General features: G+C 32.1%; 3 protein-coding genes across 6 annotated transcripts; 2 read left to right on the top strand and 1 right to left on the bottom strand.

The window, feature by feature from the left end:
• The first annotated feature begins 688 nt into the window (after window positions 1-688).
• On the top strand, window positions 689-4592 carry LOC128396554 (microsomal triglyceride transfer protein large subunit-like). 3 transcript variants are annotated; one of them, XM_053357154.1, is made up of 7 exons: window positions 689-792; window positions 951-984; window positions 1122-1824; window positions 1936-2159; window positions 2235-2772; window positions 2836-4187; window positions 4255-4592. In XM_053357154.1, exons 3-7 carry the CDS (start codon window positions 1339-1341, stop codon window positions 4391-4393), a joined length of 2739 nt encoding a protein of 912 aa, XP_053213129.1. In that variant the 5' UTR covers window positions 689-792; window positions 951-984; window positions 1122-1338; the 3' UTR covers window positions 4394-4592. The 3 variants fall into 3 exon arrangements, with proteins under 3 accessions (XP_053213129.1, XP_053213127.1, XP_053213128.1); XM_053357152.1 differs by having other exon boundaries at window positions 727-984; XM_053357153.1 differs by having other exon boundaries at window positions 727-1824.
• Window positions 4593-5139: 547 nt separating this feature from the next.
• Window positions 5140-8322, top strand: LOC128396555 (guanine nucleotide-binding protein subunit alpha-13-like). The gene is given in 3 exon segments (XM_053357155.1): window positions 5140-5879; window positions 5993-7191; window positions 7194-8322. Coding segments are annotated over 2 exon segments (1218 nt in total). The 5' UTR covers window positions 5140-5879; window positions 5993-6095; the 3' UTR covers window positions 7316-8322.
• Window positions 8323-9673: 1351 nt separating this feature from the next.
• On the bottom strand, window positions 9674-11651 carry LOC128396556 (uncharacterized). 2 transcript variants are annotated; one of them, XM_053357157.1, is made up of 3 exons: window positions 11494-11651; window positions 10510-10960; window positions 9674-10154 (listed from the first exon to the last, which is right to left on the bottom strand). In XM_053357157.1, the coding sequence occupies exons 2-3, from the start codon at window positions 10894-10896 to the stop codon at window positions 10044-10046; spliced, it is 498 nt and encodes a 165-aa protein (XP_053213132.1). In that variant the 5' UTR covers window positions 10897-10960; window positions 11494-11651; the 3' UTR covers window positions 9674-10043. The 2 variants fall into 2 exon arrangements, with proteins under 2 accessions (XP_053213132.1, XP_053213133.1); XM_053357158.1 differs by lacking the exon at window positions 11494-11651 and adding an exon at window positions 11119-11273.
• Window positions 11652-12519: the final 868 nt, after the last annotated feature.

Raw genomic sequence — 12519 nt, 5'->3', positions numbered from 1 at the left:
ATGATTGTTATTGTCAATCGAATTTAGATTTTATTAGTTATAATATTAAATCAAAGATGATAATCTCTCTCTCTCTCTCTCTCTCTCTCTCTCTAAGTAAAAACCATTGAGAGATTTGAAAGAAGAGGAAATCAAGATAATTGATGTTGATTTAGTTTAGAAAATAAATTCTCTTCACTTGATAAGAAGAAGATGAAGAAAAAATGTCTTTGAACTTTGAAGAGAAAGAGAGAAGATGAAATTATCTCCAAAGTGAACAGGTCACTTTCTTTTTGCTAGAAGGTCAATGTCCGAATCTTAAATCCAAAGTAAATCATCATGTTCGCAATTGATTTCATTTCAAGTGACAATTATTGGGTCAATTCAATCAACCTTGAAAAAGATTCCAACGACTTGAACAACTCAATTCCATTGACAACATAATCTCAACAATAACATGAAAGGTAATCTTTTTTATTTTCTCTTCATTGTAACTTATCTTTGGCTTTCCTTCATCTTCTCTCTTTCTTACCTTTTTCTGCTTCTTCTCATCTTCTCTCAACTACTTTTTCACTTTCATTCTCTCCCCACCTTTAAACCTCTTCATCCATTTACCTGATCATCAGTTTTTTGCATCTTCACTCTTGTTGAACGACTTTGCTACGTACCTTGTCATCCCAGTCTCTCTCTCTCTCTCTCTCTACACCTTAGGCTTATTACTTTCTCTCTCTTTCTCATCATCTTCTCCATCATTTTTTCTTACTTCTTCTTCCTCATCATCTTTTTCACTTCTTGTTGGTTAACCTCTCAAATGTTAGTACCTCAAGTTATGGATACTTGGTGATTTCAATTTCTTTAATTGTTTCAACATTTTTTTAAATTATTCTTTCATTTTTGTATTTTTTTTTATTTATTCACATGTTTTAAATGAATCATTGCCAATTCTCACCTGTGCCAATACATCAATTCAGTGCAATTCAATTAAATTCATCTAATTGTATCAAAGTGAGTTAAAAGTTTCAACGACTTGATCAGATCAGCTAATCCTTTTTGTATCAAATAAAACCACCAAGTTTAAGGTTTTTCTTAACTGTTTGTGTTAATTAATTAATTTATACTTTTTTCTTAATCACCTATGAAAGGATTATCAAAGTTGCCATTGAAATCGACAAGCAATCATCACGAAATCACCAATCATCTTAATTTTTCCTCTCCGAAGTCAATTGATGCCAATTATTAGTTTTTATCCCAACAAAGGAAAGAACGATTTGTGACAATATAAAAATAATTTTCTACAATATTAAATTAACACCAAACAATTTAAACAGTCCAATTAATCGCAATCAAATCTAAATCAAAATGAATCACATAATAGTCATGATACTCAAAATCCTGTTGCTCAATTTGAGTTGTCTAATTAAATGTCATCCAGCTCCATCAATGGTTCTTTGCCATGGATTACAATTAAATGTCAAATACTCTTATGATTACTGGACAACGTTATTACTAAACAACGATGACCACACCGGCAAAGAGCCAGTGTCCTTTGGTTACAAGGGGTCATTTGTGGTTGAAAATATTTGGCAAGATAAAAGTAATTATGTGATTAAAGTTGATTTCTCTCCTGGATCAACTGGACATTACCTTGACCATGATGGTAAACCCGTTCGAGGGCCAGGATATGGATCAACTAATTATCAATCTTATCCATTAATTGCTCATATTGTTGATTCAAATGATAATCAGATTGTTAAATCTTTTTACCGCCATAACCAGGAATCAATTACAACTATTAACATAAAGAAAGCAATTGTTTTCTTACTACGAACCAAAAAATCAAATATTGTAGGTTTACAATTTAATTCTAGACTATTGATTCATTACAATTGTGGACCAATTTACTGATCGTTATTTTTCATTCATCTTTTTTTTTGTATCTTTGTGTCTTGCATCCAGAATGACAATGTTACGTTGGCAAAAAAGGGACAAGATATTGAGCTAAGTTACTCGTCTAAACACAATACAATTGAACCAATTATGACTCCACTGATTGTCGATGAATGGACAATATTAACTAATTTGGGTCGAGATCATACTTTGGTCACTGAATTGTCCGGTTGGCAAAATGTCTCATTAACTTCTCGCCTTTACAATACCGCTTACTCCAAATTACATTCAAGGTTTGTCATTCTACTAACTGCAAAATTAATTGTTCAAATTTAATTTCGATTGATTTTTCTCTTGTCTCTAATTAGATTCAATTTGAAACTAGACCATGAAGAGAAACAAGCAAAATCAAAACTGTCCACATCTCCAAATATCAACAGTGTTATTGATTCACTTGGTGATGGTTATGTTGAAGATCAACTATTATTTCAACGAGAACATCAAACTTGTCACAATTGTAAATCTCTTGCATCATTGGAAAAAGAGTACGAAGAGCATATGACCAACGAGGAAATGGCCTCGATTCCAGCGGCAATCGCTTACCTTAAACTGATGGATCGGGTGAGATCGGGTGGACCAGGGACAAGTAAACTCGATATCGTTAGATTGTTGAAAGAGAGACAAAACAAACGAGACATTTTATCATCTCTTTTGGACATCATGGCCGGAGCTCGAACTGACCAATCGATTGGAGCTTCACTCGAGTTTCTCGATTTATCTCAAAATGAAGATCTAGATGTTTGTGAACGATTCTTGTCCTCGCTTTCGGTTTCATGTCTCACTGCCGCTCAATCATCTAGTGATAATTCATTATCTAGTCTACAATTTATCATTAGTAATCTTAAAGTGAGTTAATTATCATTTTATGAAGAGAATCTCAACTTACCTAATTGTATTTTGATCTTTTAGGAAATCATTCATCTTGCAAATTGGAAATCACCCAAACTCAAATGGTCAACAATTATGACCCTTGGAACGGCTTTAAGAGCATATAACACACTTCAAATTAACTCTTATTTAGATAATAATAATCGTGATATAATTAAGCTGATGACAACAGAATTAAGTAATTGTGAAGATACTGATTGTCGGGTCTCTTTGTTACATGCTTTTGGGAACACAGGAAATTTACAATTATCTTTCAAAGTTCTGAGTGAATATGCCACCAACACGAAGGCCAAACGAGAATCAGTTTCTGCTCTCAAATCGTTAAAAGATTGTCTTGATTATCTTAAAGATAAATGTACAGTTAACGTAACTATTGATTCGTCAAAGTCATCGCATGATTTGTCTACTTGTATTCGAAAGCGTCTCAGTGACAGCGATTCACTGACGAAACTTCGAACATTAATCGCTCATATTATTTGGAATGAGAATCACGAGTCAACTGGTCGGATAATTGCCACTGAAATAGCCACGAATTATATTAAGGATGATGCCCTAGTCAATTTCATTCTGAAAGAAGTGGAAAATTTTGACAATTTTGAGATGACAACTTTAATGTGGACCAAGGCATTAAGAAGTCGCCGATCGGCTGATAATTGGGCACTTCACTCTCATCGCTTCAATGGTTCAAGTGCTTCTTTTCATCGGGTCATGGGTGGAACTGGAACAATGAACGCTTCCTATGGAATCACCATGGAACTACTGAATAAAGCTCGACTTTTAAAAGAAAGTGGGTTCACCTTTGAGCTTGAAAGTAATACAAGTAAACCTCAACACATTCTAACTGTTGGATTGATTGCTCGAGGTTTGGGCTCACTCGCTGGTGACGATAGTTCAACCGACGAAGAAGAATCAACATCGGCGGGTATGGCTCTTAAGATTCTCGGTGTTCAGCTGAGACCCTACACCTTTTTCACCGGAAAAGGTGAATTAATGGGCCACGTTTGGTCAGGAACGGCCAGTGAGCCAACTACTGCTTTCGATGGTAATTTATTGGTGTCTGATTATCAAAATGGACTTCGGTTAATCAACGGATTCACTTTGGAGCAACAAATGAGAGGAGTTCTGTCCCTTGAATTAACAGGAGAAATTCAAATATCTATATGGAATCGTAATTCACATTCCTTGGTAAAAGCTAAAGGCTCACTTCTTGTCCAAGGCTCACAATCAATTTTAACCAGCGATTTAACTACAATGATTTCACAGAAATTTGCTTTCGGAGGCTCATCGGCGATGGATCTTGTTACTGATGCTGAGTTTTACAAGTTACCTTTTAAACATTGTCTCCAAATGCATCAACCAGAACTGATATTCAGGTAAATTGTTACTAATCAGCATCTAATTGACACAATTAATGCTTACATTTCTTTATCAAATACACAGACACAATACTAGGAAATACGAACAGGTCGATTCGGACAAAGTTAACGCCAGAATACATCGTCGTAATTATTATATTCCTGCCAAATCATTTGCTTTCCATCAGGACAACAATCAAATGTGTGCCTTAATGAATAACTAATTGTTTAGGATGAAAACCAAATTATCACTTAATCATCACCACATTACGATCACAAATTTATTTTAATTGTTTCATAGTTTAAATTGTGAATTTTTTTTCCTTGTCTTTCAATAGCTGATTGGACAAACAATATAATCTTATTAATACTTCATCAAAACTAATATGATCTCCTCAATATATTAGATGATTTCAAATTTAATCACAATTAACCTTTTTTTCATTCAAACGAAACTCATTATATTATCTAATTGTTAATCTATCAGTCTAAGAGCTAATTAATTTTGCTGATGCATTTCATTTGGTAATCAAGTTTAATTGCTTGAATTGGTTTAAAACATACGTGTCTTAAACTAATTGGATTGATTAACTGTTGATCTTGATTAACTTACATTGATGAATAAGTATTAAAACAAGATTAGCACATAGAGACATTGATCAGTTGATTGTTGAGATTTTATTGATCTTGAACTTGTTTAACAATTTAAATGACATGCGTTGGACAATTAGCTCCATGAGAACAATTAATTTTATTCAATTGATACGATTAACACTCCTACTCATTTTTTTTTGTGAATTAAAAGTAAATATCAGCCAATTTGTCATGAAAGAGTCGAGTGATTAATGTTTAATACTTTTCGACTTCGGTTAATTATTGTAATTAGAAAGAAATATAATCAATTGAGACTCGTGGACTTGAAATGTATTCATTGGATGTAATCATGAAAACTTCAGAGCAGTTAAACCAAACTGAGTGTTGACACATTTCAAGTTGAATATCGATCAGAAAAAGTTAACAATTTCCAATAAATACTTAAATTGTGATTAAGCTGAACGATATGAAGATGCTAAGTATTGGATTGATTTAAGTTACAATCAATCAAAGTGATTAGATTTATGATTAACAAGGAGATGAAAGTAGCAACTGCTCAAGTCTCTGCTTTGGACAAGTGAAAAACCATCGCCAATGAGTTTTGTTTGTTAACAATAAGAATCTATTCTAAATGTGATTAATTGATTTCCATGATAACTGAACAACACTTTGAATACCTTTCGAAATATTCAAATTGTTTCGTCACAATTGTCACTCGATTTCATTTCTCCCTCTTTTCCTTCTTCTTTTCCCTCTTTTTCCCCTTTTTTCTTTTTTTCTCTTCCTTTCATTTCTCATAACAGCTGAGCCACTTTGGAGTTAATTGTTATCAAGAGCTTCTGTCACTTCTTTTAATTGTAAATTGTTAATAATTTAGTTCTTAATGTTCACAATTTGGAAAACATCAAAACTCAACATTTGAATCCACCACCGAGTCTTTTTTTGCCTTCACTTTGTTACATTGAACAAATTTGCTGGTCTATTGATACGCTAATCATTAATGGAGATGGTGATTGTCTTTGTTAACTAATCGCCATTTAATTTTAATTTAATTTAATTTATATGCTCTGATCACCAATGGCCAAGTTGTTTTCTATTTTAAATCCGAGAGAAAAGGTAATGTATTGAATAGATTCTAATGAAAACCCAACCCGGATTCTCAATGTTTACGTTTAGCTTAATTTCTCTCAATGATTCTAAATTTTCATTTTTTTCTTTTCTCATAATAGATTCTTTTTCTTTCTAATCTATAATTATGTTCTTACCTTAATGATGACTTTTATGATGTCATTAATTGATTCATTGATTGGTATAATCATTTGATTGTTGATAATGCCTGTTAAGTGGAGCCTTGATTGTTGCCGTTCAAAAAAAAGCTCAGAAGATGCTGAGGTAAATCAAAGGAGTAGAGAGATTGATAAGCAATTAGCCAAGGAAAAGGCAATCATGAGACGTGAAGTTAAATTGTTACTTCTTGGTGCTGGTGAAAGTGGTAAATCAACTTTCTTAAAGCAGATGAAAATTATTCATGGATTTGAATTTGATCGTAATCAATTGGAGGAATATCGGTCAATCATCTTCTCTAATGTTATCAAAGGAATGAAAGTGCTACTTGATGCCCGAATTAAGCTGCTTATCCCCTGGACATCAGAGATCAGTCAATCTTTAGCTGAATCTGTTTTCTTCATGGACGATAGCTTTTCTCTTGATCCTCAAAATTTTTGTTCAAATGCTCCATTGATCGAGAAACTTTGGTCCGAACCAGCCATTAAAACGGCATTTTCAAGACGATCCGAGTATCAGTTGAGCGATTCAGTGAGATATTTTTTTGATTGCCTACCGAAATTATCTAAACCTGATTACCTTCCATCAACCTTGGATATCCTTCATTGTCGTAGATCCACCAAAGGAATCGCTGAATACCGAGTAACAATTAACGATGTGCCCTTTAGATTTGTTGATGTTGGTGGTCAACGGTCACAGAGACAGAAATGGTTCCAATGTTTTGATTCTGTTACCTCAATTCTTTTCCTGATATCATCAAGTGAATATGATCAGGTACTTTTAGAGGATCGACAGACTAATAGAATCATAGAATCACTGATGATTTTTGGTACCATCGTTAATCACAAGGCCTTTTGGGATGTTTCTATTATCCTATTTCTCAACAAAACCGATTTACTCAAACAAAAATTGAATTCTCTTCAAGCAGCGATCAATGCCAATGAAAACAATTCAAGTAACAAAAGCTCATTGAAAGACTCAAAACACCAATTCCACCAAAATCATCATTCCAGTCAAAATAAAAGCCAATCTTCAATAAATCTGAAAACCTACAAAGATTATTTCCCTGATTTCGATGGAGATCCGTTTTCAAGTGAAAGTATCCAGAATCATATGTTAACCATGTTCAAAAATAAACGATTGGACATGAAAAGCCAATTTATCATCATTTCACCACAGCAATTGACACAGAAAATATAAAATATGTTTTTAATGACGTTAGGAATACGATATTACAGAAAAATATAACGGCTCTCATGTTAAATTAACTCAATTCTTCAGATTAAGAGGATTATCTAATTTACAATCAAGTGGAATTAACTGAAACTCAAAGTGAATTAACAGCAGTTGTTTTCGTTTATCGCCAATTAATCTGTTCACTGATTGTTATTATCGATACAATTTTCTTTAAAATTCAATTTAATTGATTCTACAATTTATTAATCACTCTTCCTACTGAGGATGTGGCCAATCAAGAAATTATAATCAAGGAAATTGGAATCTATTGATATAATTCTAAACCGATAATAGAATATTGACTTTCTTAACTACTTACGTTCCAGCAATCAAATTGTTACAATTTAATGATCTCTCCATTGACCTTTACAATTGCCAAACACCTTCAGCTATTCCTATAATAATCGTGATTAACTAATCAACACCAAGAGCCAAATCAAATAATTACAAAGATTTCATCTTGTTAATTAACCAATTGCCAAACTCTCCATCAAAATCAGATCATTTAATTGTTATTTTCTTCAATTACAATTTAAATTTACCATCGGTGCCCTGTTCTTAACCGATCGACACAAGTAAACACTCAAAACATGATGTTTTATTATTAATTACAATTAATGATTACAATTCCAAGCAATTTACCTTAAACCATTATCTTAATAATCCACAACTTTTGCAGTTATTTTATATTAACTCAATTAACTTTTGACATAATTGTTGGAAAAAATTTTCTACTTTCATTGAAAACCCTTTTAATTGTTAATCAAACAATCAAGTACAACAATTAACTCACAAAAATTCACAAACATTATAACCCTCACTTTGTAAATTATTGATTTTACCTTAAAGTTACATCCTTGATAATTTTACTTCCAAACAATCAACTAATCAATTATTATTTACATTCAAACTGTAATGTTGACTTACCTTTTTTGTTGTGTCGATTTTTTTTTCGCAAATCAAATTAACAAATTGCTCAAAATTATGAGAAACTATAAACATGACAAAAAAAAACTTGAAGTTCTAACAACAAATCAAATTAATTGAGTTTCGTTAATCAATCAAAAAAAAAACGCGTTAACCTAAATTGTCACAAAACAGCTTCATTAATAACTTGATTTAACAATCAAATGGAATCAATAACAATCAGAATCAAGTCGAACAATTGAATTAACTCAATTCAAGGTTAAACTGGACATTAACTCGATTCCCTGTTAAGAGCACTTGAACTTAAAGGGATAACTTGATATCAGATTGAAATGTAATCACAATTAAATAGCAATTTGGTTAATTGATAATCAATTTACGATAAAAAGAAACAATAAGAAACATTAATCGATTTTCCAATGAAAGATCAACAATTAACGATAATCATCAAGTGATTAACAATCAACTATTAATCTGAACCTTTAATATTAACCTTGAAAACAGAAAGACGAGTAAAAATTGATCAGATTTCAAATGTTGTAAATGAATTAATCGTCGTAATCATTTGAACAATAATGAATTAATATTAACAATCAACGTTTATCTAGGATTAGAAGGTCAAAGATTAATAATATTAATGGTTAACAATTTCATCATATTGTTTTTTCCGTTCTAATTTCATAATGGATTAGCCGTGATAAAGTCTCACTCAGAGAGAGATATAAACAGAGGGAGAGAGAGAGAGAGAAACAAAAACTCTGAACACGATTAAAATACATTATTAGAGTTACTCAGGCTCATGGTAATTATTTTTAGCATGAAAGGAAATCATGATAATATTTTATCATCATGGAAACCTATACATTGTATAAGATGGTTCATGTTCAGGTTTCAGAGAAAAAGTTTTCATCGATTAACATTCTTGTAATTCTGTTTACTTTCATGATAATTTCATATTTTCAACGAGATTTCAATGGTTCCGAGAACAGGATGAAGGATTGTTCGATTGGCCTTGTGAGTGTCAAGGCGGAAGATGAGGCTCATTTCATGTTGGTTCTCATCATCTTGACAATGAGGGTTCGAGCATTAATTTATTTTTCTCTTCTTTTGGTTCATCCTTTTATCCTTCACTGTATTTAAATGTCCTGCTGATTTGGAGACAATGAGATGATGATGTTTATCATGGAGATGTTGCTTTCTCTTTCAGGGTAATCTTTGGTTCTTTTTCAATAATATATCAAGTTCCATGTTTGTTTTAGCATAATTTGTTCGACTCAACTATTTGCATATTTGTTCTAAATTTGTGCAGTTAATGGACGTTTAGGTCACTTATAATTCACCTGAGCGTTTGATAAGTTTCTTGCTGAGAATTGGGTTATAAACTGATAGACGGACGGGATAGCGTTTTTATGGAAGGAGATTGGACGGAAAAGAGAATTGAAAGAAATGAAAAACATTGCAGGTTACAGAGCAAAAAGAAATTATAATGATAAATCAATAATGAACATAAGGGATTAGAAAAAGTTAGAGGATTCACATCATTACAGAAATTAACAGGAAGAGATTCAATGAGCTTTTCAGCAAACATCAAAAATTTTCAAGCTGAAAATTAATTAGCAAAAAGTTGCATCATTAAAGTAATGAGGATTTTGTTATTGAAACTAATCAGGAGGTAGATTAGATGGGAAGTGCTGATGAAAAAAAATGACAGGGGATAAAAACTTCATTTTTTGATAGAGGTGGGAGATGACAATAGATGATCGTGAAGGTTTTCAAAAATTTGTTGTTTGTTCATAATGATGGTAGTTGAGTTGTTCTTGATGATGTTGGAGTTTAACGACGACGAAGGCAACCAATGACGCAACTAGCGACGGAAATCACAGCCAAGATGATGGCGATAACTACGATGTAGTTAAGGTAGACAACAAACAGACATTTCGCACTCTGTGTGAAAAAATGGAGGCAGAAGAGTTAATTAGTAAGATTGTTGAGCAATAACAGTTGAGAAACAATTTAAATGTAAAAATGATAAGAAAACAAGAAGAGAAAACTTAAGATCAGGTTTTAACTAATGACTCTTGAGAGCTTTTGATTAACAAGACAAATATCTAGAATATTGAACAGTTTTTTTTGCATAATTCTGCTGACTAACAGGAGACTTTGTGATAAAATGAGTGATACATTTTCAAACAAAAGCAGCAAGAGATAATTAGTATTACTAATCACTCAACTTATCTTCTTTTCCTGTCAAATTGTAACAATAGAAATTCAATTAAAAAAGCTGCTTCTTTCAACTTACATAGTATTCATATTCTTCACATTTTGAATTGAGAACTTTGGCAACTGAACTGGCTCCAGAGGCAATCGCACTACTGATGTCTTTACCACATTTTCCTTCCGTTTTAGAATCCAAACAATGAGAGAATTCAGCAAAATAACAACAAGAGAACATTGTTTTGTCCACTTTATCCCCTGTTTGTTCACTGGCTTTATCAACCAAGTCAAGTCGATCTTGAAGTACTTGTTCACAAGTGCCCAAAGCTGAGGTGATCTTTTTGAAACATTCAACAGTTTGTGGAACATTAATACCAAAGATGCTTTGTTGAGATGATGTATTGATCAAGGAAGAGGCAACCAAGACAATGAAGAGAAAGCTGGAAGCTTCTAGGTTCATAAAGGACATCATGGTGATAACTCGGAGTATTTTTGATCAAATTTGTGAAAGTTTTGAAGATTTTGTTCGATCAATTCTATATAGATTAAAGGAAAAAAAGAGAACAATTTTGAGAAATTGAATTAACACAAGAGGAAAACAAAAGGTAAAATGAGTAAACAGATGAAAGAAGAGAAAATGAATTAAAAACGATAAGTGGTTATTCAATCAACCGAAGAATAGAAAGTTTTTTACATGTTTGAGAGAAAAATGAATCCAGGTAACAAAGAAAAAGAAAACAATGTAACACTTTCAGGTCACTATAACAGGTAAAAAGAGGTTTGAATAGAGAGAGAGAAAGAGAGTGAGTGAAACTGGCAGTAGAAATGGTGGAAAATGGAAGAGACAATGAAATAAATGACTAAGACGAACAGTTGAACAGGTCAAGATAATTAAAAAGAGAAAAATCTAAGGAGTGGCAAATTAGCTTTTAAAAGAAGCTCATGAAAATTAAGCTTTTTTACATAATAAAATGAAGGAGTTTATATGAGAAAAATTAATTGTGTCATTGAAATGAATAGAAAACCAGAGGTCGAGGCCCAACAAATAAATTAAGAATTAGATACTTACCTTAATTACTAATAACTTCAGTAAATTGTAAAGGTATCTTGATGGAGAGGAACAGAGAAAACAATTGAACTGAAACAGAAAAGAAAATGAAATGAAGGAAAAAGTGGTATTTCTGCAATACTGTTGTATCGATTTTCAACTTGGAATACTTATTGATACTTTTTTATTAGATACCAATAAAATCGAAAAAAATCTATTTTCAGATCGATTTTCTAAAAAAGATCGAACTTTTAATCGTTAAAATTGTGCGATAGCTCGGTAAAAATCGCGATTTTTGACGATGTTTTTGCATTAGTAATATTTTGATATTCTGTGTTACCATACTTTTTATATCGATAAATACTTTGGAGCAGCATTGCGAAACTCTAGGAAAAAGAGTAGTGATGGGCGATATTATCGATATCGAAATTTTGGCGTCGATTTTCATCGATACAAGAAAAAGAATATCGATTAATAGTTCTCTTACTTTTTCTTCTGTCTTTTTTTCTTTCGACCAAATATCAATCTCTCTTTTTTCCCTCTGTCTACTTGATCTTTTCTCTCTTGAATTTTTAGACGACTGGATTTCCGAAGTGCCTATCAACTGATGAAGTCAATGAAGAAAATAAAGAAATAACGAAAGAAAAAAACTTAAAACTTGGAAGGCGGGAGAAACGGAAATACAAATGAGATTATATGTACAAATAAGGCAGAACAGATTTGAATTACAATTCGATTGAATAAAATGTGACCGCTGGAGGAAAACACTTGAGGTTGCCCAGTCCCATTAACGACCGGAAAGGTCTTACGAATCAATAAAACTCTACTTTATCACCAAATCGACTCATCTAAGGTCCAACAACTCAAGTTTAATGTTTAAATCATCAAGTTTTCATTAAATTAACATGATTGTCTTCATTTCTGAAAATTTGAACTTTTAATTTCTACTCATACGAAAGCTATCATTAATAGATTACATTTTGATCAATTGCTAAACTTTATTGCACGCACTGTATCTTTGGTTCTATTTTTATTCAATTTTCACTG

This window comes from Panonychus citri, unplaced genomic scaffold, assembly GCF_014898815.1.
Source record: "Panonychus citri isolate SS breed McGregor unplaced genomic scaffold, ASM1489881v1 Contig00144, whole genome shotgun sequence".
Taxonomy (NCBI): domain Eukaryota; kingdom Metazoa; phylum Arthropoda; class Arachnida; order Trombidiformes; family Tetranychidae; genus Panonychus; species Panonychus citri.
Note: the sequence above shows the minus strand (reverse complement) of the source record. Positions and strands in the feature narration are given on the sequence as shown.